The following is a 24,919-nucleotide window of genomic DNA, read 5'->3' on the forward strand; positions in this document are numbered from 1 at the left end:
GCGCGCCGCCCCCGCCCGCGCGCTCCTGCGCCTGCGTAACGACCGCGCCGGGGAGGGGCCGGGCAGGAGCGGGGCGGGGCCTCTGTGGGCGGAGTCTCCGTGGGCGGGGCCGGGCGGGGCCTCCGTGGGCGGGGCAGAGCGCACGGCGGGCCCGGGGCCGCACCGCCCGCACCGCCCGCACCGCCCGCACCGCCCGCACCGCCCGCACCGCCCGCACCGCGCTCACCGCGGGCTCCGGCCCTGCCCCAGCGCAGGGACCCGCCGGGACCCGCCCGCCCCAGCCCTCCACTGCCCACACCCGCGGAGGCCCCGCGTGTCCGCAGCCCCTCACGGGACCGTCTCCGCTCCCCTCGCACACAGGACCCTTGGCCGATGCTTTATTCCCCTGCGGCGGCCGCCTGCAGCCGCTGTGCCTCACAGATCACCCACGGGCTTGCTGTCTCAGGCTGCAATGCACAGCTGTATTTCACCTTTTAAATATAAACCTGGTCATTTCTATAAATTAACTTATTCTGTTACGTTCCAAGTCTTCCCTGACAGTAACTAAGATCCGAGCGTGGCACCTTCGTCCCCAGCCTGGTCACACCAACTGTTTACTCGGTGACTCAGAAAAGTAGGATACACGCAAATAAACATCCACTTCCACTTTCCTTCTTGGGAATGTTAATTTGTTTTCCTTCTGGGTAGACAGAAGCACAAAATAATGTTCTTTCATACTAGAGTCACGTTGAAATTCTGATGATATAAATAAAGACGCAGCTTGAGGTGAGTGCTCTGGAACAGTGGATTTAAAATTGGCAGAAGAACTGGAGAATCAAACGGAATTCCTGTCCCCCCACTCAGGGCCTCGATGTGACTCAGAGATTCTTGCTGTTATCACAGCACATAGGAATTATTATCAGCAACAGCAATATCAAATTTATCCTGAGTTAACTTTCCTTATAAATAATGAGCAACAAAAATCCTGTAATTTGGATTTACAGGACAAACAGTTCCATTGCATTCTAGCATTAAATCCAGGAACTTGGGTGAGAGCAAATTTTTGAAGAGCAGATATTTTATAAAAACCAATTAATTGGTTGAAGAATAAGGCTTTGTCACAGGGAGTGCAAAGGCAGAGAACACAAAACACCAACACCCAACACGCAGAGATGAACACAAGGCACCCAAGGGTTCTGTGGAGCATTACACAAATCATCCTTACCCAGGATGTTTTATTAATTCACAGTGAAACCCGAGGGCTGGGTCTCCCTGCTGGAGGCAGAACCACTGGGCCCTTGTCACATCTCCTTTTCCAGCTGTTTATGTGTTTGACCCCTCAGCAGTCAGGCAGGAGTAATCTCCACTGAAGGCAAACGAGCCACAATCTTCACAGGGATCGCTACCTTCTGCCAAAATCGAAACAATAATAATTCATGTAGGGGCAGGAAAGGGCTTCAGCTGACTGATATGGGTATGAAAAACAAGTCCCAAAATGCCAGAAAGAAATCAGGGTGATATGATTAGATCAGAGAGAAGCATCCTGGGAACTCCTGACTGAGGTAGAAAAGGACAGGCTATTTCTTCCCTTCAGAATGTACTAAACAAAACAAACACTGCTTCTTCCTGTTTCTGGCAGTGTTTTTCTCAAAGCAAATCTGTTCCCTAAAAGCAAACATGACTTGCTGTAGTATTCCCAGGTTTTAGACCCAGGGGTTCAATGATGATATTGGAAATTATCATAGTGTTCCCCCAAACTCCTTGAAAAAGTTCAGCCAGTACCTAGACTGGAGATCCATTCTCCCACTGCTGTCCCCAAAACCCCACAATATCTCCACTGTTAATTTTTGTGCCAGACCCTGCCTGTGGCTCCGTGAGCCCCACCTGACTCTGCCCTCCCCAGGAGGAGACAGAACCGTCTGGAACAGCCAGCTGGGGATGGCTGCAGAACAAACCATTCCAATACCCCAGCTCCTGATAACTCTCAGTTCTGGCACCATTTCTTCAGCAGCTCTTGACAACCTCCTGCTCGTGGAGGGTTTTAAGGACACTTTAGCAAGAGCTTTTTATGCACTTCCTTAAGCTTCTATGTAAACTAAAATAAGGAATTTCTGCCTAAGGCATCCACAGAGTGTTGTCAGGTTTTGGTGTGAATGCCAGTGACTTTTCCTCACTAAAAATTTCCCATTGTGGCTGTCAGAGTGGCACTAGTGGCAGGAGTCACATGGCACGGGGAAGTCCCTGCCATGTCTCTCGTCCCTCTCAGCAGAGGTTTAGAGCCTTAATAGCCAAGCCATAAAGTGTGAGCTGGAAATTTATCTATGTGGGAAGAGTCCCCCTTGGGAAATTTCCAGCTGCAGATGTTTTCAATCCAGCCAAAAATGCCCCTTAAATCACTTCCTTGGAGGTATTCTGGCACTTGTGCTTTTTGCCTGAGTTAGAGGATGAGGAGGCAGAGGAGAAGGTCGAGGCACAGGCAGGAAATGACCCGGCCAGGTCTGCAGGAAAACCTGTGGGAATTCTCAGCTCACACTTTGTCCTTGCTCAGGAGCGAAGCTGCTGATCCTGTGTCATAGATACCATCAGCTGACAACTCCACTTCCAATAAAATCCCCTTCGAAGGTAGAAGCCCTGTAGCATTTCCTTCCTTTCTGGTGCATTTTACCCTTCTAGATTCAGTGAATTTCTGAACATCACCTACACTGTACCCAGGAGACCTGGGCCTCTCTGGCATCACACCTGAACTGGCTCTTGGAGGTGACATTTCTCATGGCTTCTTGCCAGAGAATATGGATTTTTTTCCCCCCCTCTCACATCTTTGTCTTCTGCTTTCCTCTATTTTGTGTTTTCAACTCAAATTATTTATTTATTAACGTTTTTTTCCTTCTGACTCCCTGAAGCCTCTGTTTCATCCTCTGATTTTTTCTCTCCATTCTTCCCATTCCACTTTCTCATTCTCACCAGCGTTTGTCAATCACTCCAGCAGTGGCTCAAACATACTGAGTGATACTTTTCAATTTCTGTTTATCAGCTTTGGTGCAGAAACTTCCCATCCCTTCTGGAACCATTCCTCTGTAAGGTTTGATCCCAGTTCCTGATGGACGGGATGTCACTGTGGGGAACTGTGCCAAATCTGCCATCAGGGTCAAAAATATTGCCCCCGTTCTTAAGAGAAGCCGAACAAACCAACCTAAGTAAGCAGGAAGGAAGGGAGGAAGGAAAGGCTCTGCCAAGGTCTGTAGGAGGTGGCTGAATCTCAGCACAAGCCCGTTCGGGTTGGTGCGGAGCGGGGGTTCCCCGAGGAGAGCCCGCGGCTCCTCCTCCGCCGGGGGCCGAGCGCTCCCCGGGCCCCGCGGCCCCGACCCGCGGCCCCGATCCGCGGCTCCCTTGCGTTTGTCCATCAGAGGGCATTAGAGGCCGCTGAAGCCGGTCGGGCTGGCTGCAGAGAGCAGCCCGATGGCTCCATCCGCCAGCCCGGGGCTCGCCCTCCTCCCGTGTGTGCTCTGCTGACCCCCGCACGAGTGGATGTATTGCAAAACGCGAAGAAACCTTCCCTTCAGAGTGAACCACGGGTTTCCTTCGTCTTCTCCGCTTCCCAGTTCCTCCCTGACTGCAACAGGATCTGTTAAACAAGGACAGAGCCAGCAAACGATCTGACCACATTAATGGTAATCACAGAATGATGGATTGTGCTCCAGAGAAATTAGAGATTCTGTACAAAACACTCACATTGGAACTTCTATCCCAGAAAGTCCAGCTATCAAAGAACCATTCAAATTGTAGCACGATGTTTCACACAATAAATGCTAAAGCAAATATTTCTGTTCCAGTAGAAATCTCATTCGGATGCAAAACACCAGGAGTTTAATCCCTGGTACTTGATCTGATAAAAGAAATAGTCTATTATCAAGGCCTCACAAGAGCTCAGATATTCTAATTGCATTTAATGGAACAGTGTATTTTCTGAAATGGAGGCTGATGCCGTGCAGGGGAGAGGGACACAGCCCTGTTAGTGTCTGCCCGTTTGCCTTGGAGCTATAAACAAGCTCTTTGTCGAGTCCCAGCAGAAGTTTGTTTGATCACAATCACTCCCAGTGTATGTGTTCATGTTCTAAGGACTTCAGCAGAATGAGATCATTTTGTGTATCTACTCTTCCCTTCCCTAGTGAGCAATGCCATCCCCACGCATGACAGTCATTGCAGAGGTTAAGTTACTTAAATATTATAAAGTAGTATTTTAATTGTTGTGGATGACTAATCAGTTCAGCCTAGATTAGAGCATTGCCCCAAAGGATAATTCAAGGTTATCACTTCCTCTCCCTGACATTTTGTTTCTTTTCGTGTTTATCACACCACAGGGTCAGCAAGAGGAGCTTTCAGCTTGTTCCTAGTCCCTATCTCTCCTGCATCCTGTAGTGGTGCCACTGTAAGCAATACAGAATTCTCCATTAAATCACATTAAACTTGTTGGGTGCTTGTCTCCAGGATGCCTTCCAGTGCCTCGTGATCAGCTCCCAAAAGCTGCTCACCCCCAAGCGGATCCACCCAAGGAGTCCCAGGAACGCCTGTCACTCAGGGGACCCCTGGAATTTGCACAATACAGGACTGGGCTTGACTCTTTTCCCCGTGACAGGATGTAAAAACCTGTGCAAGTCCCATTCAGTTCAGGGGCATTATTTCTCAGTCAGATCAGCTGGTTTTAGACCATAACCACACAGTCTGGGAGGCAGGATTTGTGTTCAGCACCATCAGCACATCCATCAGGCGTGGCTGTTCCTGCAGCGCCCCGGGTCTGAGCCCTGCTGGCCCCACAGCCCCCTCCTGCCAGCTCAGCCCTGGCTGGGCGCAGAAACGGGATCTGCTGTCACAGGTGGAGCCCGCGGTCAGCAAAGACCTGCAGGATTCACACGTGGGACACCTGCACTTTATTTTAACTGACTTTAAACACGGGTGCAGTGCACCAGGGAGAAAAGCCACCGGAGCAGCCCAGCCATGAGATTGCCTTTCCTTCCTGCTCTGTATTCTTAAGTACTCAGCTTAGGGGAGGGACTGATGAGGGAAAGGAATTGACTGATGGAAAGGTAAGTCTTGAAGAATTGGGAGAATGTCAGGACCAGAATTGAGTTTTTTCTTCTTAAACAACCTCTGTGTAAGCCTCGTGTCAGCCTGTATGAATTTATGAATATAAAGACTCTTTGTTACTGAAGAGTTTTCCCCAACTGCTGCTCAGTTTCCTCCCCATGACTCATGCCATTAGCTGATGCTGCCCTATTTAATTGCAACTGCTGCTTAAGCCCACACAAGCTTTTCTAAAATAAAACCTTAAAAAAGCTTACTTGCAGTAGATATCCAGTGGTTTGGATGGATGGTACATGGCAACATCCTTTGGATAAAATCTGCTGCTTTGCTGGGCTTCCAAATAACGCTGAGCAGCACAGAGGCCTCGGCCATGCTGTCTTTGAGCTGCTGCTAAATGGAGCTGGAAACTGGGGATAAAGCTTCCCCCAGAGCCGTGCCCTTCTTGTGAACACCACGTTTACATTTGCACTTTCCTGGTGAGCTCCCAGCTGGTATCCACACACAGATCCAGTCTTTGTGTTTATTTTTTTGACTCTCTGGCCACATGGGCAATGACAATGTTGAAGAATCACATTGCTGGCCATTAATAACTCTCCTTGCCCTAAACCTGAACCCGACCCTTTAAGGACTCATTAACCTGCTTTGCCTTTTTGGACTCGTTTTTCATTGTGGGTGTGATTTTGCAGTGCTGCGGGTCCACGGATTTCCCAAATATCATCGTCTGACCTAAAAGCAGCAGCGAAACAAAGGCACCACCTCTGCCTTACTTGCAGTCATAACAGGCATTAAGAAACAGCAAGAAAACATTCCAGAGCTGCAGAAGGCAGGGACAAATGCCAGGCTCTCTCAGAGTATGCAGTATGACAGGAAAAGCCAGCTCCAACAGAAAGAAGGCAAGAGGGCAACGCTTCCAGGCTCAGTAAGGAAGGAAAGGAAAAGGTTATAGCTGTGCAGCACATAAGCTTCCTCCAGCTAAATCATGTAATGGAATTGCACTTAAAATATTTTCTTGAGTTAGACTGGCAGGATTCAAATGGTCAATTCATCTTTTACTTCCATATATGGATGTCAACTTAAAAGAAGAAAATGTCACCATTTTTTTGACAGAGTCATGGCTGAGGAGCTTTCAAATGCAGCCCAAAAAAGGGTCTGGATTCAGGCATGTGGGAGCTGGAAGCCTTTGACCCAGGAGCATGGAAGGGACTCCAACTACAGTTTGAAGATTAGAAGCTACACGCAGATTGAGTGTGAGTAAGTCTGCCTGATCTCCACGTGGCAGCTTTATCACCTTCCACCCAAGCCGTGTAACTCAGCCTTTACTACAGACAAGCTGTTTGCACTGCGGGGACTCGTCAGGGCTTCCACTGCACCCAGACCCTTTGAATTAGTGCTGCACAGGCACTGGTGAGAAAGCAATCCCATCCCTGCAACCTGAAAAGATGGAACAGGCTAAACTCTGGAGGGTGAGCAGCAGCCCCTCCTTGCCCAGGCCCTTCCTGGACCTTGCGCAGAGCCCCGGGCAGCAGCTGACCTGTCTGCAGCAGGATGCAGCCCTGGAGCACGGCTGCACATTGCCTTACACGTCAGCAATGTGCTCTGTCCCATGTCCATAGCACCCAGCAGCCTTTTCCCAGTGACCAGAGCATTCCCAGAGCCACTCCCAGTGCTCATCTGCCTTGACACCCACGTTCAGCCAGCCATGAGTCCCTTTATTCTGATTTCTGTGTCTGTAGGTCTGAGCATGTCCAGCTCATCCCCCCTTCACAGCATCTGGCAGAAAGGTAAATTATGCTCCCCCAAATCCTGCTTGGCTTTAGTGGAGAACCTATTAATTGTATTTGTTACACATTTTGTGTGCAATCTGTGACTTCAGGAGAGCTATCATGAGAGTATAACCAGAAATCTTGTCAACTTCTTTTGGGGAACATTTATAAACAGATCAGAGCAGGCCCCAGTGAACCTGGATCCTACCTGTGTACACACACTGCCCACAAGGGAGTTTTTAGCTATCAACTGCTGTATTCTCAGTGCTAGTGGCAATATTGAACTTTTACTTTCCATGCTACAGAGGCTGCTGCAATAATGGAGCCCATAATTACATCCAGCCACTCGTTAGGGCTCAAATTACAAAACCGGATTTCTGTGCCAGACCTTCAGGAAGTAAGCCATGGAAGGAATCTCACAAATAACCTGCAATTACGTTAATGCAGAGGGCAGGGCCTTCCCTTAAGAGCTCTCAGGCTGACTGGAGTGATCCTGGCTGGCTGATCAGAGCCAGACGTGCAGTGGAAAGATGATGCAGGAGGTGAATTACACAGGCACAGCCCTGGTGCCTCCGTACCCAGGGCTGTTTAGGAATAGACATAAAGACACAGAGCCTGTGGTGTGGGGCAGCCAGGCAGGGGGGTCTGTGTTGCTGTGGCTTATTCCTTCACCCTGTGGAATGGGCTGTGTTTGCATAAGGCACAAGCACATCATCACAGCTCCATCTGCAGCTTCAGTTTAACTGTGTCTCTTCCCAGGGTGTTCTCCCAGCCCCAGGGGGCTGTGAGCAGCACCCACCCCTGCACAGGAGTGTGGGGAACAGAGACCTGGGTCATCCTCACCTGGAGGGGCCCTCACTGCAAGGCAGAGCAGGGCCAGCTCTGCTGAAAGCTCCCTCCCCGTGTCTGTGCACGGGGTGTCCCCACCAAGGGCTCCAGCCCAGCCTCACCCTGCACACACCGGGCAAGCACAGCCACTTCCTCAGGGTACCACAGCAGGGCAGGCTCTGTGTTCTCTCCTCACTCTGATGCCTGTTTACAGCACTTCTACAACCCAAAAATGGGGACCAGGAGAAATGTGCTTGTCCAACAGCCACTTTCAAAGAATGTCCATCTCTCCCAGATTCTGCACCTCCTCCTCCTCTGCGTGTGCTCCCTGTAGCAACAGGGCTGGACACAAGACACTCAAATATTTTCAAGCACAGTTCAACACCAGCTCAGGCCCACCTCGAGCTGTTTGATCTGTGAGCAAACACTCTTTATCTATAAGCAACCTGCTCTTTCCCAACTGCCTGCAGCAGGAATGCAGCCTTGGCTGTTTCCAGGCAGAAGCTGTCACACACAGCCCTGCAATTCCCCAACATGTTGACTTCTTCTGTCCAGATTATTTTGTTGATCTGCTCTACAGAAATGTGGGGAGTCTATTCCATTTGGTTTTCCTATTAAATGCAACCTGGTTTTCTATAAACTGAATTTATAGATGGTTTATTGACATTTACACTGACACCCTTCGTGCCATTGATTTTCCCTCTGCTTGCACAATCCTGATAGTCTAATGCCAAAACATTTAAAAAACCAACAAAACAAAATAACCAAAGATATTCTTTCCATTGTGAACAGGTTCAGCAGTTTATTACTGCTTGCAACCACCATAAAGTTCTACCTTGGGTCAGCTATAAAAAAAAAAAAAGATACATATTTCATACTAACACAAAAGCATTTGGGTTTAGAACAATTCAGAACATTCTCTGCTGTCTTGTGATCTGTACACTCAGAGCTGGCCAGGACACAGCCCTTTTTCTGACTCGTTGTGTGACTGCTTTGAATTCCTCTGGTCTCACAGCAGCCTCCCAAGCCCAGCCTGTTTTGGCCAATGCCTGGCGGGACCAGGAGATCTGAGCACCAGGCTCCTCAGCACTTGCAGAGGTTCCTTCTGCCCTGTCCCTGTTTAGGACAGCTCAAAGCTCTCAGAGTCACTTCAGCCATCTGGGATAAAAACTCTTGCACCCTCAGAGGGTAAATTTAGCAGATATTTCTGAAAGCAGATCCTTTACAAGGCACCCATGGCTGGCTTACAGAGAAAGGATGGTTTGAATCTAAAAGGAATAACCCCAAACTTCTGTCTCCATTATTTCACTGCAGCTACTCATCGTGGAAGCACTGAATTCCCCACATACACTGAGCCATCTGCTCTATTTATTATACCCAAAGACGTGCTCCAAAAATTATAAAATCCCAACGAGACCAAAAGAACGCAGAGAAAAAATTCCCACAGTCTGATATTCCATCTGTGCAGCTTTTCCACTGCACACTCTTTCAGCAGACCTTTACGAATTAACCCCTTAAGTACGAGATGTACATCAATTTAGAATCACCTGAATTATTCACAAGAATGAATAGTAAATAAGTGACAGAGCAACGGACAAAAGGGGAGAGAGAAATGACAGCCCAGGGTTCCAGGAAGGGAGACAGCCTTATCTGGTGCCTGTGGGAAAATCACACAGTTATGCTCCTGGCTGCTCACGATGACCCTGAGAAAGTGGCCTCATCCCCCTGTTCCTCCTCCCAGCTGCTGTTTGCCTTGTCTGTTTAGACTGCAAACTCTCCAGGGCCACAGTGGTGCCAGTATTGCCTGTAGTCAGCAGGCACACAACAACACCTACGTGAAATGAAGCAACAGCTGGAACAGTGCCAGGCCCAGCAGCCCCTCATGGCAGAACAACTGCAGCAAGGAGGGCAGCAGACACTCAGGGGTAAAGACTGCTGAGAGGTTTTGTGTATTTACAGACCAAGAGCTGGCAAAGCCTCGTTTGCAAGGTCTCATGCACTCTAACAGCTCCTTGCAGGGCTGGGCTCTTGCTTTACTTGTATGTTGAGTTTTTTCACCCTTCAGCTTGGGGGTCACTTGGACCTCCCTAGGATCACAGAACCCCAGAATGTCCTGAATTGGAAGGAACCCACAAGGATCATTGAAGTCCAGCTCCTGGCAGCACATTCCTGTCCCATTCCTCTGCTGCTCACCATTCACTTCGCTGAGAGCCCTTTTACTCCTCAACCTTCTTTACCCTCTGCTCCTTTCTTCCATTCTGCTTTTTCCTTTCACCTTCTCTTCTGCCTTCACAGAAGCTGAACTTTCTCCATCCCCAGGAGGTTCTCAAAACAAACAGGAGCTTGTGAATTATTAACAGTGTAGACTAAAAATAGCATAATTTTTAATGGCAAGCACTATTGCACAGATGAGCTACCTTGGACTTAAGTGTGACTGGCCCTAACTGTTCCTAATTTGCCAGGAGTGCTTTACAGAATGACAGCTGTGAGGAGGAGGAACATAACTTGAGGGCCTTAAAAACAGAAGACAAAGCAAAGGAAATGGGTCAAACTGAATTCACCATGTCAGAATACAGGAATGTGAATTCAGTAGATCCTGGTGCTCCAGCAGCCTGGGGAAAAGCTCCATAGCCTGGATCCCCGAAGGTATTTCCAGGACAGACAGAAAGGACAAAAGCCCTTTCACTTGTGAAAGCTTATTGCAGTGAGCAAAGACTTGATGGAGAAAGCTGGCACCAAGTTTGTGAGCTTCCAGCTGAGCAGCCCTGTGCAGGCTTGGCAGCTGCATCCCAAAAGGAAAGTCATGGAAAACCCATCAATCAGCCTGTGTCACCCACTGCAGGCCCTGGCAGTGTGTGACAGCCTGGGGCACGACACCCTGCATCCCACAGCTACACCTCACCCAGGCAGAGCTGGAAAATCATCTGAAAAATCACCCTGCACTTGCCACTAGCAAGGAAAATAAACACAGCAAGAGTCCCAAGGAAGGAAAGTGTGGCTTTTTTATCGCGTCAAGTTTATACTGAATTTGGGACAGGTACATTTTACTGAGCAGAAGGGATGAAAACTGAGTAACCTAAAGCTGCAGTTTGCTGGCTCTAAGGGCCCCCAGGGTCAGCAGCGTGTGCTGGCTCCGAGTGAGGCTCAGACCCTCCAGAGAATCCTTACGTGAGTCAGCTCAGCTCTGGGCTGGCTCAAACATTCACAACCTGTGAGCAATTCCAAGCAGCATTTCACAACATTCATTGGCCAGAGTCTGCCTTGTTCCAAGGAGTCGTCCAGGGATTAACCACAGAGAGCTGCTCAGGGCTCTTCCCTCTGCTGGCAGTGGGGGATGGACAGAGGATGTGCTAGGGGAGTTTATACAAACCAGCACCAATCCGTGCTAGTGTTCACATCACCAACAACATTCCAAACTTCTCCCTACTCCTTTCTTTGACATTGTATCACTGCATAATTTTAAAAATGCTTTGCTGGCCTTGCTCACACTGGGGTAATTGCTGGCTCTTGCTACAGCTGAATAGCTGATGCCATGGCTATTGCAGTGCATCTGCCAGTGAGGCCACTGCTTTGGAATGAAATCATTGTTATTATCTGCAGTTAATTATCCTGCCGGGTGCCTCTCTGAAGTCCATAGACAGAGCAAGGAAGAGTCACTTCCTCTAGAAGAGCAGCAGCATTTGGATATGCAAAAGGAGAAAAGAGGTGATGGAAGGAGAGAGGGATCTATAGAGATCTTAACGCAAAGAATGAGGTGCCCTCAGGGTCTCTTTCTCCAAGTTCTTTGTGAACTATTTCATTACAGCAAATTCAAAAATTTATCATAAGCCAGATGCTGCTGTATTTAAATCCGGAATTATACAAGTATAGAAAGTAACACTGAAAAGTAGGAGACTCCTCCAGCCCCTGAACCAGGGAGGCGCACGGCGGGAGGACGGGGTCGGGCTGCGCAGCGGCCGCGACAGCGGCGCGGCCGGGCACGGGCAGCGGACCGGGGCAGGAGCGCGAACTGCGGGCGGGCAGAGCCGGGCAGGGCCCCGGGAGGCCGGGCAGGGCCAGACGGGGCAGGGCAGGGCGGGCAGGACCGGGCAGGGCGGGCAGGACCGGGCCGGGCAGGGCGGGCAGGGCGGGCAGAGCCGGGCGGGCAGAGCCGGGCAGGGCGGGCAGAGCCGGGCAGGGCGTGCAGAGCCGGGCAGAGCAGGGCGGGCAGGGCGGGCAGAGCCGGGCAGGGAGGGCAGAGCCGAGTCGAGCAGGGCGGGCAGAGCCGGGCAGGCAGAGCCGGGCGGGGCGGGCAGAGCCGGGCGGGCAGAGCCGGGCGGGGCGGGCAGAGCCGGGCAGGGCGGGCAGAGCCGGGCGGGCAGAGCCGGGCAGGGCGGGCAGAGCCGGGCGGGGCGGGCAGAGCCGGGCGGGCAGAGCCGGGCGGGGCGGGCAGAGCCGGGCGGGGCGGGCAGAGCAGGGCGGGCAGAGCCGGGCAGGGCGGGCAGAGCCGGGCGGGCAGAGCCGCTGCCGGAGCCCGCCCCGCCCCGCCCCACCGCCCGCCGCCGCCATCTTGCCCAGCCCGCCTTCGCCCGTCGCGCTCCGTGGCAGCCCCGCAGCTCCTCAGGCCGCCCGTCCATGGCCAGCTTTCCCCCGAGTGTCAACGAGAAGCTCATCGGTGAGCGGGGCGGCGGGCGGGATCGGCGGGGCAGCGCGGCCGGGCGCGGGCGGGGGCGGGCGGGCGCTCAGCGCATCGGGCAGCGCAGCGCGCTCGGGGCTGCCCGCGGGTAACGGGAGGGATCCCGGCGCACGGGGCCCGTCCCAGCGCACCGGGCCCGTCCCGGCGCACCGAGCCCGTCCCGGCGCACCGAGCCCGTCCCGGCGCACGGGGCCCGTTCTGGCACACGGAGCCTTTGCCGGCCGCCGCCCCCTTCTCCCGGCAGGGCAGGCGCGGGCCTGGCGGCATCGCGCACAGTGCGAGCAGCTCAGCTCGTTCAGCACCGCGTGTTTCCTGCCCCGCCGGGCTCGTCCCTGCTGGGCTATGCGGTGACACCGGCCCCCGCCCCGGCCGCGCTGATCGCCGTGAAACAAAGCGCGGTGGTGCCCGTGCGGCCGGGGTGAGGCGGTCCCCCGCTCACGGATCTCCTCTGTCCCCCAGCTCGGTCGCGCACGGTCGGAGAGCTCTTGGCCCCCACGTCTCCCTTCGACAAGAAGTGCGGCCGCGAGAACTGGACGGTCGCGTTCGCCCCCGATGGCTCGTACCTGGCGTGGTCACAGGGACACCGCATAGTGAAGCTGCTCCCCTGGGCACAGTGCCTCAACAACTTGTAAGACAAACCGCCGTGCCTTTCGGTGCACCTGAAAAACAGGAGGGTTTAAGAACAGCAGAGAGCCTCAAATTGATTAAAACGCCTGTCTGGGTCTTCTTGGCTTTGACATCTTGGGGAAAAATTAATTCCTTTAAGTAACAGTTGTTCTTTCTCTTCCTGTGTGGCCAGCAAGAGGAACAACAATTGCAACCTCACAAAGCTTATGGAGGAGTGATTTGTGAATCAATTGAGACACTCTAAAATAAAAGGAAGTTAGAATGAAAAGGGAATTTAAAGACATGGGCAGATCTGGCCATTTACATCTCCTATCACAACGCTGTTTGGCTTTACCTTTTAGGAATTTACTTAAAGGCAGACCTCTTTCCTTATCGTTATTGTTAGAATGCAAGTGGACTTCCAGAACACACATTTTATTTGCACTTGCAGGTTGCATGTTAGCGAAGTTGGTAGTTGGTTCTGTAGCTGGTTACATTTCTCTGACCCATTTTTTCCCCCTTTTGGGGGTGGTTAATTGTTTTCCATGTGCAGTATCTCTTTCCAGGGTTTCACACATGTAAGGGAATTTCAGGAAACTTCTCACTTATTTAGCAGACAACCCTAGAAATTTTTGTCACTCATCTTTCTGTAAATGCTTCAAAACTGTTGGGTTTTGCAGTAGGTTAAGTTAGTATCTTGCTCTCTACAGAGGCAAAGCTGTATACAGAACATTAGTATTACTTTGTGTTGGAAGGGGTCCAGGTGCTGGTAATTTTTCTCAGTTATAAGAAAAAGCCACTTTTATAACTTTAAAGTAAAAATACACCATTTTGCGCCTCAGAGGTGTGCATTGTGACAACTCCCAGACTTCCCACGCCTTGAAGAGACGTTTGTTTCTCGGGGCAGCTTGCGCCGTGCTGCAGCTCGTGTTGTCTTTGCAGCCTGCTGCACGGCACCAAGAATGGCACCAACGCCGCCGGCGCGCGGCCCAGCAGCGACTGCGGCCACAGGAACAAGCCCTGCGAGCACGTCCTCGACTGCGGGGACATCGTGTGGAGCCTGGCCTTCGGCTCCTCCGTGCCCGACAAGCAGAGCCGCTGCGTCAACGTCGAGTGGCACCGCTTCAAGTTCGGGCAGGACCAGCTGCTGCTCGCCACCGGCCTTGGCAACGGCCGCATCAAGATCTGGGATGTCTACACAGGTGAGTGGAGAGGAGCCTGCACACGCAGGGAGGTCCTGAGCCCCAGGGACACACGGAGCATCCAGTCCAGCTCCTGCCCACCACAGACACCCCAGCGCTGCCGCCGTGTCCCTGAGAGCGCTGTCCAAACGCTCCGTGCCACGCTCGGGTGCCAACTCACACTTCATGCCTTAACCACATTGTTAGTACACACCGGGAATTGGTTACACAATTGTAACTGGGAACTGAACCTTGGGTACAAATTAAAGAATGTTAACAAAGCATGAGCTCCTGCAAGCAGAAGTAATGAAAAACTGCCAAAGGAACAAGGAAGGAACAAACTGCCAAAGGAACAGGAAAGGCAGGTCATGCTTTGAGATGTGAGAGATGGAAGATGCAAAATAATTTAAATACGTGCATACATACATTGGTGGTTGACTCAGTAGTCTTCCTGGTTCTATCATACTTTAAAAGCATAAAGTTGCTGGTTTATGTTGATGAGGCTCTTCAACTTTTTCAAAAAGAAAACAAGTGACTCAAAAAGACTGAGTCTGAGCTTAGGGACTTTCAGTTTTGCTGGTAGCACAGCTGCTAAGTTGGAGAGAACTCAGTTAAGAAAAACTATGATTATTGAGTAATTTGTCCTTGTAAATTGAAGCTTAGAACACATATATCTATCAAAAGATAAGTCTTGCCTTCTTTCTGAGGTTCTAGTAATTAGATTTTGTAACTTTTCCAGGAATTGCCTGTTCATACAGGAAAGGATTCATGTGCTGCGCATTGTATAGAGCACCTCTACAAAGAAAATTGTCTTTACATGCTGCAATTTTATATTCAATATTTGTATCCATAAAGCATTTGATCTAAGTCCAGTAGTCCTTCATGTTAAATTGTGGTGTTCTCATGTAACAGGAAAACTCCTCCTTAACCTGATGGACCACACAGAAGTTGTCCGAGATTTAACCTTTGCCCCCGATGGCAGCCTGATCCTCGTGTCTGCATCCAGAGACAAAACCCTGCGAGTGTGGGACCTGAAAGATGATGGTAATGTCTGAACTTCATCTCCTCTAATGCCTGGGAGAAGTGTCCATGTCCTCTTTCATTGCCCTAGGCTCACTTTGGTCAGCATTGCTGAAGAACTGCGTGTTCTGTTAGTCACTCACTCCACACCTGGAATTCTTCAGTCACTCACTCTGCAGCCCCTTGGAATTCCTTTTCTGTCTGAACCCTGGAGGCAGGAGCAGCTATTGGGCTGAGAGTGCACAAAGTGACCGTTCTGAGTAGGGATATAGAAGTAGAGGCTGCATCCCATGGGTTTTATTTCTGTGTAGAATGACTCTGAAAGATGTTTGGGAAAATAATACATTTCACAAAGGAATAACTAATTTGGAAAAGCTTTTCCATCTGAATTCTGTAATATTTAACCAATTCTTACCGAAATTCCTTTCTGTTTAGGAAACATGATGAAGGTGCTGAGAGGCCATCCGAACTGGGTGTATGGCTGTGCATTCTCTCCAGACTCCTCCATCCTCTGTTCTGTTGGAGCTAGTAAAGCAGTATGTGTCAGAGTTTCTTGTTCCTTAATTCTCCTCAATTGTGTGCATAATCATTTTAAATCTAAGTAACATTAAGCTTGTGCTCGGTGTCATGAACCTCTAATGTTTGATGATGATGTAAAAGTGCATGAAATTAAACTGGCAAATGGTGCATTGAGACCCTGATTTGTGAATGGAACTTGCACTGCTTTTAGTTGAAGAGGCTGTAAGTGTGGAGAAATAGATCTGCACAGGGTCATGGCATAAAACAAAGACCACTATAGCTGCCAGTGTTAAAAGATACTTAGATTAATGCATAAAACTATTTTGGTTTTGATTTTGTTCTTCCTATTTTGTGCTCAATGAGAAAGACTTCACAAAGTCTGAGCCAGTCAGGCCATCTCCTGCCGAACAAAAACGTTTCTCCCTGTTTCCCATGCTAATGGCAATGGTGCCTAAGAGTTAGAAGGAAGAGGAGCACACTGGTTTTGCTTCCATCCTAACGCCCTGCTAGAGAACTGAAAGCAGTGCAGGTAACGCATGTATGCCATAAGCTGCTCCTGGCACTGAAGGAAGAGTTAGGCAAAGCAGAAAGGGGAGCTCAGCCCGGTAGCAGGGGCTCTGCAGGCAGTGTAGTGGAGCCTTACAAGGCCCAGTTGAGGCACTGCCATCACTGCTGTGGCCGTGCTCAGAGGCCCTGCCCACCTGGTGAGAGCAGCCGAGCTCTGGGGTCTGGCTCTGTGGAGCAGAGGGGGATGTGTACATTGCTGTCTGGAGGCTGTGTGTTTTCCATAAGCTTCTTGCTTTCCCTGTCACAGGTGGTGGCAGCAATATTGGTGTGATTGAGTTAAGCTGGCACCACTCTGAGGAGCACAGTGGTGTTGGCGGGCAGAGAGTGGCAGCTCTGGCCGCCAGCCCGGCGAGCTGTACCGTCTGTACCGTAGGACGAAGTAACCTTGCCCTCGGCTGCAAGGGGTCCTGTACGTACGCAGGTGCTGCTCCATGTCCACTGTCTGCTTGCTTGCTTGCTTTTTTCTTTTTTGTTGTTTTTTTTTTTTTTTTTAGTAATTTTCACAGCAGTGAAACACACTGACTCCTCAAACGTAGTTTCCAGTTTTATGGAATGTTGGGGTCTCCTTGGAAAACTTAGTGAACGTGTTTGTAATTGATTGTAAAATGGTTCAGAGTTAGGCAGTGTGGGAGGCACTAAGGCTGAGTTTGGTTTGGTGAAACATAAATTTATCCAAGATGTCAGAATTTAACCTGTTCAGTAAAACTGTCGAGGGAAAAATCAAGGCACTAATGAGCTCTTTGAGGGACGTAACAGCTTTTGCTAAAGACTTATATTCCTATAAAACCATGCTGCAGTACATGGATAGTTCCTATTAAGTAATTCTGCACAGTCTTTATTTTGATTATATATAATGTTCAACTGCATGTAAAATACTGTAATATTCTACGATTTCTTGTAATACACTGTGCAATTATCTGGGTAAATTGTAATATTAATGTTGTTTGTTACTCTTGACTTGATTTTAAATGCCTAAATTCTTTCTAATAATGTGGTTAGACTTCCCTGTTGTTTTGCCAAAGACATAACTTTTGGCTGTGAAAATTCTTTTTGCTTGCAGTATCTGTTTCTCTTCCTAGGCTGACGTTGGTGATCCAAGCAATTGTAAACAAGTGATCTTAAACTCAAAGGGATGCCACTGGAGTAACAATATGTTAACCTTACATTTTCTGTCTGTATATTTCTTAAAATTTTGGTAGTTACTGAAAAGAGGGGACTGTAGAGTTTAACCCTATTTATTTATGAATATTTTAATAAAATAGTTTTGTAATACATGAATTTCAGTAAACTACATGGTTAAATTGTGTTGCCTTTATCTTATATTTTGGCTTATTTTGTTAATAACATTTAACAAATTTGAGTTAGAACTTGCATGTCTGCTTTAATTATTTTTTTAAAAAACCCTTGATTTTAATCTGAGTATGACACTGAGCATATTCCTTAATTGTAGTAATTCATAATACCTGATTTTAATATAATCTTAAATAAGACTAGCTATACTTAAAAAAACAAATTAAGTGCTTCATTGTCTCTGTGAGCAGAGCTATAACATCAGCTCATTTAATTGCAGGTTTTCCTCTGGGATATGGATAAATACTCCATGTTACGGAAACTTGAAGGCCATCACAATGATGTTGTAGCTTGTGAGTTCTCTCCTGATGGAGCATTACTGGCTACTGCATCCTACGACACTCGAGTCTATGTCTGGGATCCACACATTGGAGTGATTCTTAGGGAATTCGGGTGAGTAGAGCAATCACATCTGGAAACTTCCTCCCAGAGTGGTCTTGGAAATGAGCAGTGGCTGATGGAAATCCTGAAGTGGCAGAGGCTGGGGGTTGTTCTTCCATCTGATAGAGTTTACAGCACTGGTATTTTAACGTGTACTGAGTTGTTACACAAAGCTGGAGAGCACAGCGCAGTCGGGTCCCGCTCCCGGACCCGCGGTTAGCTGGTTACACTGTGTCTGTGCGTTGTGCTGAGCTCTGTGCCCTGGCCCAGGGTCCCCAGCTCAGGTGTGGCCGTGTCCTGAGCTGTGGCCGTGTCCTGAGCTGTGGCCCTGTCCTGAGCTGTGCCCGTCTGTGTCCGCAGGCACCTGTTCCCCCCGCCCACGCCCATCTTCGCGGGCGGCGCCAACGACCGCTGGGTGCGCTCCGTGTGCTTCAGCCACGACGGGCTGCACGTGGCCAGCCTGGCCGATGACAAGTGAGTGCACGTGGGGCTGGGCAGCCCTGCACTGCTGCCAGCCTGGGCTCCTGCGCCCGGGCTGGGTCCTTGTGCAGCACAGAGAAAACTGCACAATTATAAACCTGCTCTGATTGCTTCCTGTGTTGTCCTTCCCCCTCAGAATGGTGAGGTTCTGGAGAATTGATGAAGAACACCCTGTACAAGTTGCACCTCTGAACAATGGGCTGTGCTGTACTTTCTCTACCGATGGCAGTGTTCTGGCTGCAGGGCAAGTACAGACTTCTTTTCCTTTCTAAAATCTTAGGGTAACACAAGAGTTGGAGAACAGTGGCTCAGTGTTCTGAAAATCTTCAGTTGTGACTGGCAGCCTGGTGCTTCTGGCTGGTGCTGTTTGTTTAAACATGCCTGGAATAGCAGTAAAATCAATCAGCTGATAAACTCATTTCTTATCTTTAAAAATAAATATGTGAGAGACCCAAAACATGAGGATTGGAAGAAGCCCATCAGATAGCTGAGGCAGTTGCTGTCTGTCAGGTGGCACAGCAGGAGCTGCTGGGAGATCTGCTCCTGTTGCATAGACAAGTTGCTTATTGTGCTGCTGTAGCTTAAAATAGGAACTGGAGTAAATCAGGACTGCAGCAGCTGGAACTGAGCACCAGCAAGTCCCCTAGCTAGTCCTGTGTGTGTGAGTTGGTAGCAGGCTGAGCTGGTTCATGTGGAATAACCTGGAGGTTTTTGTGGGGTTTTGTGCAGGACCCAGGATGGCAGCGTGTACTTCTGGGCAACCCCGAGCCAGGTGTGCAGCCTGCAGCACCTGTGTCGCATGGCCATCCGCAGGGTGATGCCCACCAGCCACGTCAAGAACTTGCCCATCCCGTGCAAAATGCTGGAGTTCCTTTGTTACCAGATTTGAGTTATTGGAGAAGAAAAAAAAAACAAAGCGAAACCAACAACTGGGAGGTGGCCCAGCTGCTGAAACTGGCTACAAACACTTTAGAGAATCCTCAAACTGTACAGCCTTTAAGCTTAAAACTCTACAGGTTTTCAAGAGCTATTTAAAGTGATAACCTAAATACTATTTTATCAAAATGCCTGACAGGTAATTTTTTTACTATTTATAGAAAACACAGTAGAAGTATTCCTGGTGTTCTCAATTTTCTAAAGTATAACTGTGAAAAACATGTACATATATAGACATAAGCTGCTACATGTTATCAATGTACCTTTAAAATTTGCTTGTATGATTTTTCATGTGTCTCATGTATATATTGCATTGGTAGAGCCATGATGCATCTGAGCTGTGAGTGGAAGGACAGCTGTTCTGGCACACCCAGGTAGGGAAACTGTTGACTTTCAGAGCAGTTCAGCTTCCTTCTGTACCTTGGTTGTGGCCCAGAGAGCTGTCCCCCAGGCCAGGCTTTGTGCTAGTTTATTTGTGAGGAGGTGCAGCGTGGCTTTGTAGAGAGCAGTGTGTGGGGAAGGGCAGGAGGTGAACAGTGTCTAATGTAACCCAGGACTGTGCAGAGTCAGCTGAAGGCCTTATGCTCCATAGCAGCAAACCAGGTGAGATTTCAGTATTGGGCAGTGTTAGAGAACTATTTCCTTACATTTCTGAAAATCTGACTACTGTATTATTGCCTGATATTGTGTCTGTAATGAGAGACATTTACAGACTCAGTTTATTATCTTTTAACCCTATAATATCTGTTTGGGGGTGATTATTGGTTAATGGCCAAAGATAAGCAAAATACTTGGTTTTGCCTTCTGTTATTTATCTGTACCTGCAGATATAAAGAATGTATGCATTGCATAAAATGCCTGATTATATATATTTTTGTTGAATTTTGTATTAAAAACTTGTATAAAAGTTTTCTGATCTCATCTGGTGACTGATTTACCAACACTGGCTGCAGCGTTCCAGGCTGAGCTGGTGGGGCCTGCTTTGTGCTCCCACACAGATGCTTACAGAGCTCTCTGAAGCCAGGACAGTGCTATAAGCACGTGTGAACTGCAGCTCTGCTTATTTAAGCACCTTCATGAGCGGAGCTAAAAGCTGGGCTTGCCATGAGCCTGTTTCTGCAAGATCACAGTTCCAGCCCTGGCTCAGCAAGGAGGACTCCAGTGTGGGGTCTTGCAGGAGAGGCTTACTGAAGGCTGTGTTCACCAAAAGCTCGGATTTGTGGAAGTGCAGGAAGAAACATTCCAGCTCCCCCTTTCACCACCTCTGAAAGCTGCTTCTCCCAGCTCTGCCTGCAGGAGTTCCTCTGTTTGCTCTGAGCTCTCTCCCAGGACACAAATGATAGTGTTAGACCAAGTACACAAGCTTTCCTCATTAATGAGGCTATTTATAATAATGTACCACATGTACAAGCCTCTTCCTGCCATGGTGGGACACCACAAGGTGAGGCCTGATCCCCAGCATCCCCGGAGCTCCCAGCTGTGACCACAGCACAAACCCGGCCCCTCAGCAGGGCCGGGCACACGGCTCCTCCCAGCCGCTCTTCAGTAGCCATGGTCAGGGGGAAGGGGAAAGGGAACAAGCAAAGGACAACACTGGAGCTAAGAAAGAGCTGCATCCCCATCCAGGCTGGCCCTCAGGTGAGAGGCAGGGGCAAGGAGGGCTCAGGATGCAGGGACAGGGGACAGGGGCCTGTGCCTGAGGCACTGCCTGCAGTGGCCACCTGAAACGATGATGGAGAGAAGCAAGTCCTAGAGAAAACTGGCACTTCAGCCACAAGGAAGTGTCTCTGAATTCCCTGAAAACTTTACTTTCCACATTCATATACGGCATTTGAGTTGAATCATGACTGAATAACACTGCTAAGTATTGTGTGGGGTTTGTTGTTCAGGGCTATAATGAGGACTTCACTCATTAGAAATAGGAAGGATGAATCCCATGACCTTTTCCTTATATACTACAATAGTCTCATAAAGGACAGAGGTTATGTAAGATCCCATGGGAAATCTGGTAGAGGTGTCAGGCAGAAGCTGTTTATCCAAGTAATTATTTCAGATCACCTGAGTAAGGCAAGCAGGGTTTCCGTGGGATGCTGTCTTCTGCACAAGGACAACTTTGTTTTATAAACACTGCTCCACACCCAAATCCCAAAATGCAATGAGCTGGACCAGAACAGCCCTAATTATTGATGACTAGTAGCAAAAGAAAACCAGAGTAAACTTCAGATAAGTCGTGATAACACTGTTAAGTTATCAGCAAGTTTATGCCTTGTGTAACCAGCTAATTCCAGACAGGAGTTCTGGGGCAGATATGATTTATTTCTAACATGAGATTAGAAGCTCCTGAATGCTCACTTTTATTACAGCTGCCTGAGTTCTTTGTTGCATCGAGGAAAAAATTATTTATGGGCTCTAACAGGAGTTGCTACACTGGGGTTCCCTGACAGAAATCATAATCCCCTCTCCCTCTCTGAGCTCACTTCTCAGCCTAAACAAACTCAAGACTGCTCCTGCTGCCCCTGCACACTAAGGAGAGGAACTTCTCCCATTTTGGGTGCCTGACACACAACTCCATCTTACAGCTGTGCAGCCAAGGACCACTGCCCCCTCCTGTGTGAACACAGGCCAGCTCATGGAGAGCATTTAATCAAGGCACTAAGGTTTCACTGGTGCTCCTCTCCCCTCCTGCTTCAAAAGGTGAGCACTAATTTGGGAAGACAATCTGCTTCCTGATACAACAGCAGTTGTAGTTAAAGTCTTGTACCAGAATAAATGACAGAGGGAAAAATTAAACTGACATTATTAACAGTGTAAATTCACATCTTCTGGGGCAACTGCCCAGGAGCTGTTAGGGTGTTTTGATATTATTAATTATAACTGGCTCCTTGTGGTCACTGCATAAGGAACAAGTCCAGAAGAAAGACTTAAAATATTGCTTCATCTTAATTGCATCAGAGGAGAGGAAAAAAAACCAAAAAAAATTCCAAGGTCCACCACAGATAACAGCAGTGAGAAGAGTTTGGGCAGAACTTTGATCCTGGTGTGGCGTGTCACAAGACTGAGGTACGTGTTTGCCCCAGTCCAGAGAGCTGTTCTGGTTTTTGTGAGGTCACTGGCACCTAAGGAAAAGGAGCACCTGAGAAAGTCCTCTCCCTACCCTCCAACAGGTCTGTGACACAGCCCCAAGGCCACCTGGCCTCTAAGGGAGCTCTGAACTTGCCAGCAGGTTTCCCTCACGCTGATCCCAAAGGTTCAGATAGTTCTGACACTCAAGTGAAGCAGCTACAATTAGCACGCTCTGAGAACAAACAGGAACTAGGGGGTGGCATGCTTCTTCTGGAGTTGTATAACCAGCACTAAATCTGGCCTGCACTTTGCCATTCCCATTTCTCTGACCTCAGGGCTCTCATAGAAGAATTGGATCTCCTGACTACTCCAGCACAACACTACAAATAAAAATCTAATTAAACAGAGTCCAGCATGGCAATAATCTGAGCAACAACTGACCAGGCTCTAATGAAGCATATTCACAGTAAAAGCTTGCAATAAAGCAAGGGAAGTTTGAGATACACATATGTGTATCTCTGTGGGTTGAGTGCCTCCATCCATGTGGTGTCTGTGTGTAACTAACACAGTTGGTGCCCAACTCACTGCCAGAGGTCATTCTGGAGCCTGGGAAAAGCTTGGTGCTTGCACAGTGACAATACTGCACTGGAAAGGCAGCAACTGCGAGGGCATTTACCTCCCAGGGAGGTACAGGGACCCTTAGCAGCCCCGGGTTTATTGACTGTGTCCACTGCATCAGGAGACATTAGAGAGGCTGGAAGTGGACTGATTGCTCACAGGTTTGTGTTTGGTGAAGAGCTGCCAGGGTGGCATTTGGCCAACACAAGTGTTGCAGCTTCTGCTGGGAGCCCTGAGCACCAGCACAGCCCGGGCAGGGGCACACCCTGCCCAGCAGCCTCACCCTGTGGGGAAGGGGCTCTGCTCAGCTCCCTGTCACACACAGGGGCTCCATTCAAACAGCTGCTGCTGTCCACAGCACGGTACAAGGGCCAGATCCTGAGCTCTTTTGGCAGCAGACTGCAATAGAAATGAACTCAGGATGCCCACCTATGTGGATGGAGCAGTTCTGAAATGACACTTTCCTATGGAGCTCTTTGCCCAAGAAAACAAAGCCAGCACTGGCTCCCAGACTCCCCTGAACACAGATCCTCATACATTGTCTGGGAAGACATTCTGTGCACTGTGGTGTGGTGAGAAGGCTTTCCTCTTTTTAGTATCACTTCTGTCTAGTAATTCATAAGAAATATGGTGTTAAGGGTTTTTTTTATCTATTTTTTCTTGAATCTATAATAGTTCTTGGCTTCAACAGCAGAAATCATTAACTACTTTTTACTCAGAAACAAACCAGTATTCTGACAACCAATTATCCTAAATCATACTTTAAACAAAACATAACTCAGTAGCATTTATGGAGAAATGTAAGGATAAAAACATTTAGAACACTTATGGGAACCTGGAAATGTTGGAATTACCTTCATCTGTGCACTACAGTAGCATCCAAGCCTTTAATAAAGAAGTCTCTCTAATGCAAACAACTCATAAGCTAAACTGACAAGAGACAAAACTGTGAACAGAAAACATAATCCCTCACTTAGAGGTAAATAAATGAGGCACCGAAAGGGATTCTAAAGAAAACTGTGGCCAACCTCAGAATCTGTTTTTCCTCCCTGATGTGGTCAGAAAGTCCCTTTGGCACAGGCTGCCATGCTTTCCAAACAAATGTTAAATGTAAATACAGTTCCTTACGGTCAGCCTGCAGGGCCTGCTCCAGAGGCTTTCCTTCATTCAGCACTGATGCAGTTCTGCTGCTGCCTTGATTTTCTCTGCTCCGTTCTTGTGGATTCACACCAAGTACCAGTGCTCTTAAATATTCAATTTCCAGAGAAAAGTGGTCTGAGCTGAATCCCTTCTTAAAGCAAGAGGAGCAAAATTCTGTTGTATTTCTAGAGAAATGTTTGAGAACAAGATCTCTAGTTAGTTCTGTACCACGATCCAGAGGTTCCAAGGCACCACGGAGGCAGCCCTGCACCAGCCCTGACCCTGCAGCATCCTGACGCGTTTTCACTCACAGTGACCGCGGCTGTGCCCTCCTGTGCAGCGCCTCCTGAAGGCTGCCACTGGTTCGGTTTGTCGCTGTACCCCCGTGCCTGGGCAGAAAGGCCTGGGAGGGCAGGAGGGGGCGGAAACCCAAACCCCTTCCCCAAATCCCAAATCCTTCACCAACCCCGAATCCCGGGGAAGGGCTCCGGGCGCGTGCGGGCACCTGCCGAATGTGCGGCGCCCTCTGCCGGGCACGCGCGGCCCCGCACACCTGGGCACGCTCCCCGTGCACACCTGGGCACGCTCCCCGTGCACACCTGGGCACGCTCCCCGTGCACACCTGGGCACGCTCCCCGTGCACACCTGGGCACGCTCCCCGTGCACACCTGGGCACGGTCCCCGTGCACTCCTGGGCACGCTCCCCGTGCACACCTGGGCACGCTCCCCGTGCA

The 24,919-nt window shown here is 49.3% G+C and overlaps 1 protein-coding gene across 1 annotated transcript; it reads left to right on the forward strand.

The window, feature by feature from the left end:
* Positions 1-12,143: 12,143 nt before the first annotated feature.
* On the forward strand, positions 12,144-20,274 carry WSB1 (WD repeat and SOCS box containing 1). The gene is made up of 9 exons (XM_063402929.1): positions 12,144-12,303; positions 12,784-12,952; positions 13,873-14,132; positions 15,024-15,155; positions 15,567-15,667; positions 17,788-17,960; positions 18,309-18,422; positions 18,565-18,672; positions 19,158-20,274. Exons 1-9 carry the CDS (start codon positions 12,264-12,266, stop codon positions 19,315-19,317), a joined length of 1,257 nt encoding a protein of 418 aa, XP_063258999.1. The 5' UTR covers positions 12,144-12,263; the 3' UTR covers positions 19,318-20,274.
* Positions 20,275-24,919: the final 4,645 nt, after the last annotated feature.

This window comes from Prinia subflava, chromosome 8, assembly GCF_021018805.1.
Source record: "Prinia subflava isolate CZ2003 ecotype Zambia chromosome 8, Cam_Psub_1.2, whole genome shotgun sequence".
Classification (NCBI taxonomy): domain Eukaryota; kingdom Metazoa; phylum Chordata; class Aves; order Passeriformes; family Cisticolidae; genus Prinia; species Prinia subflava.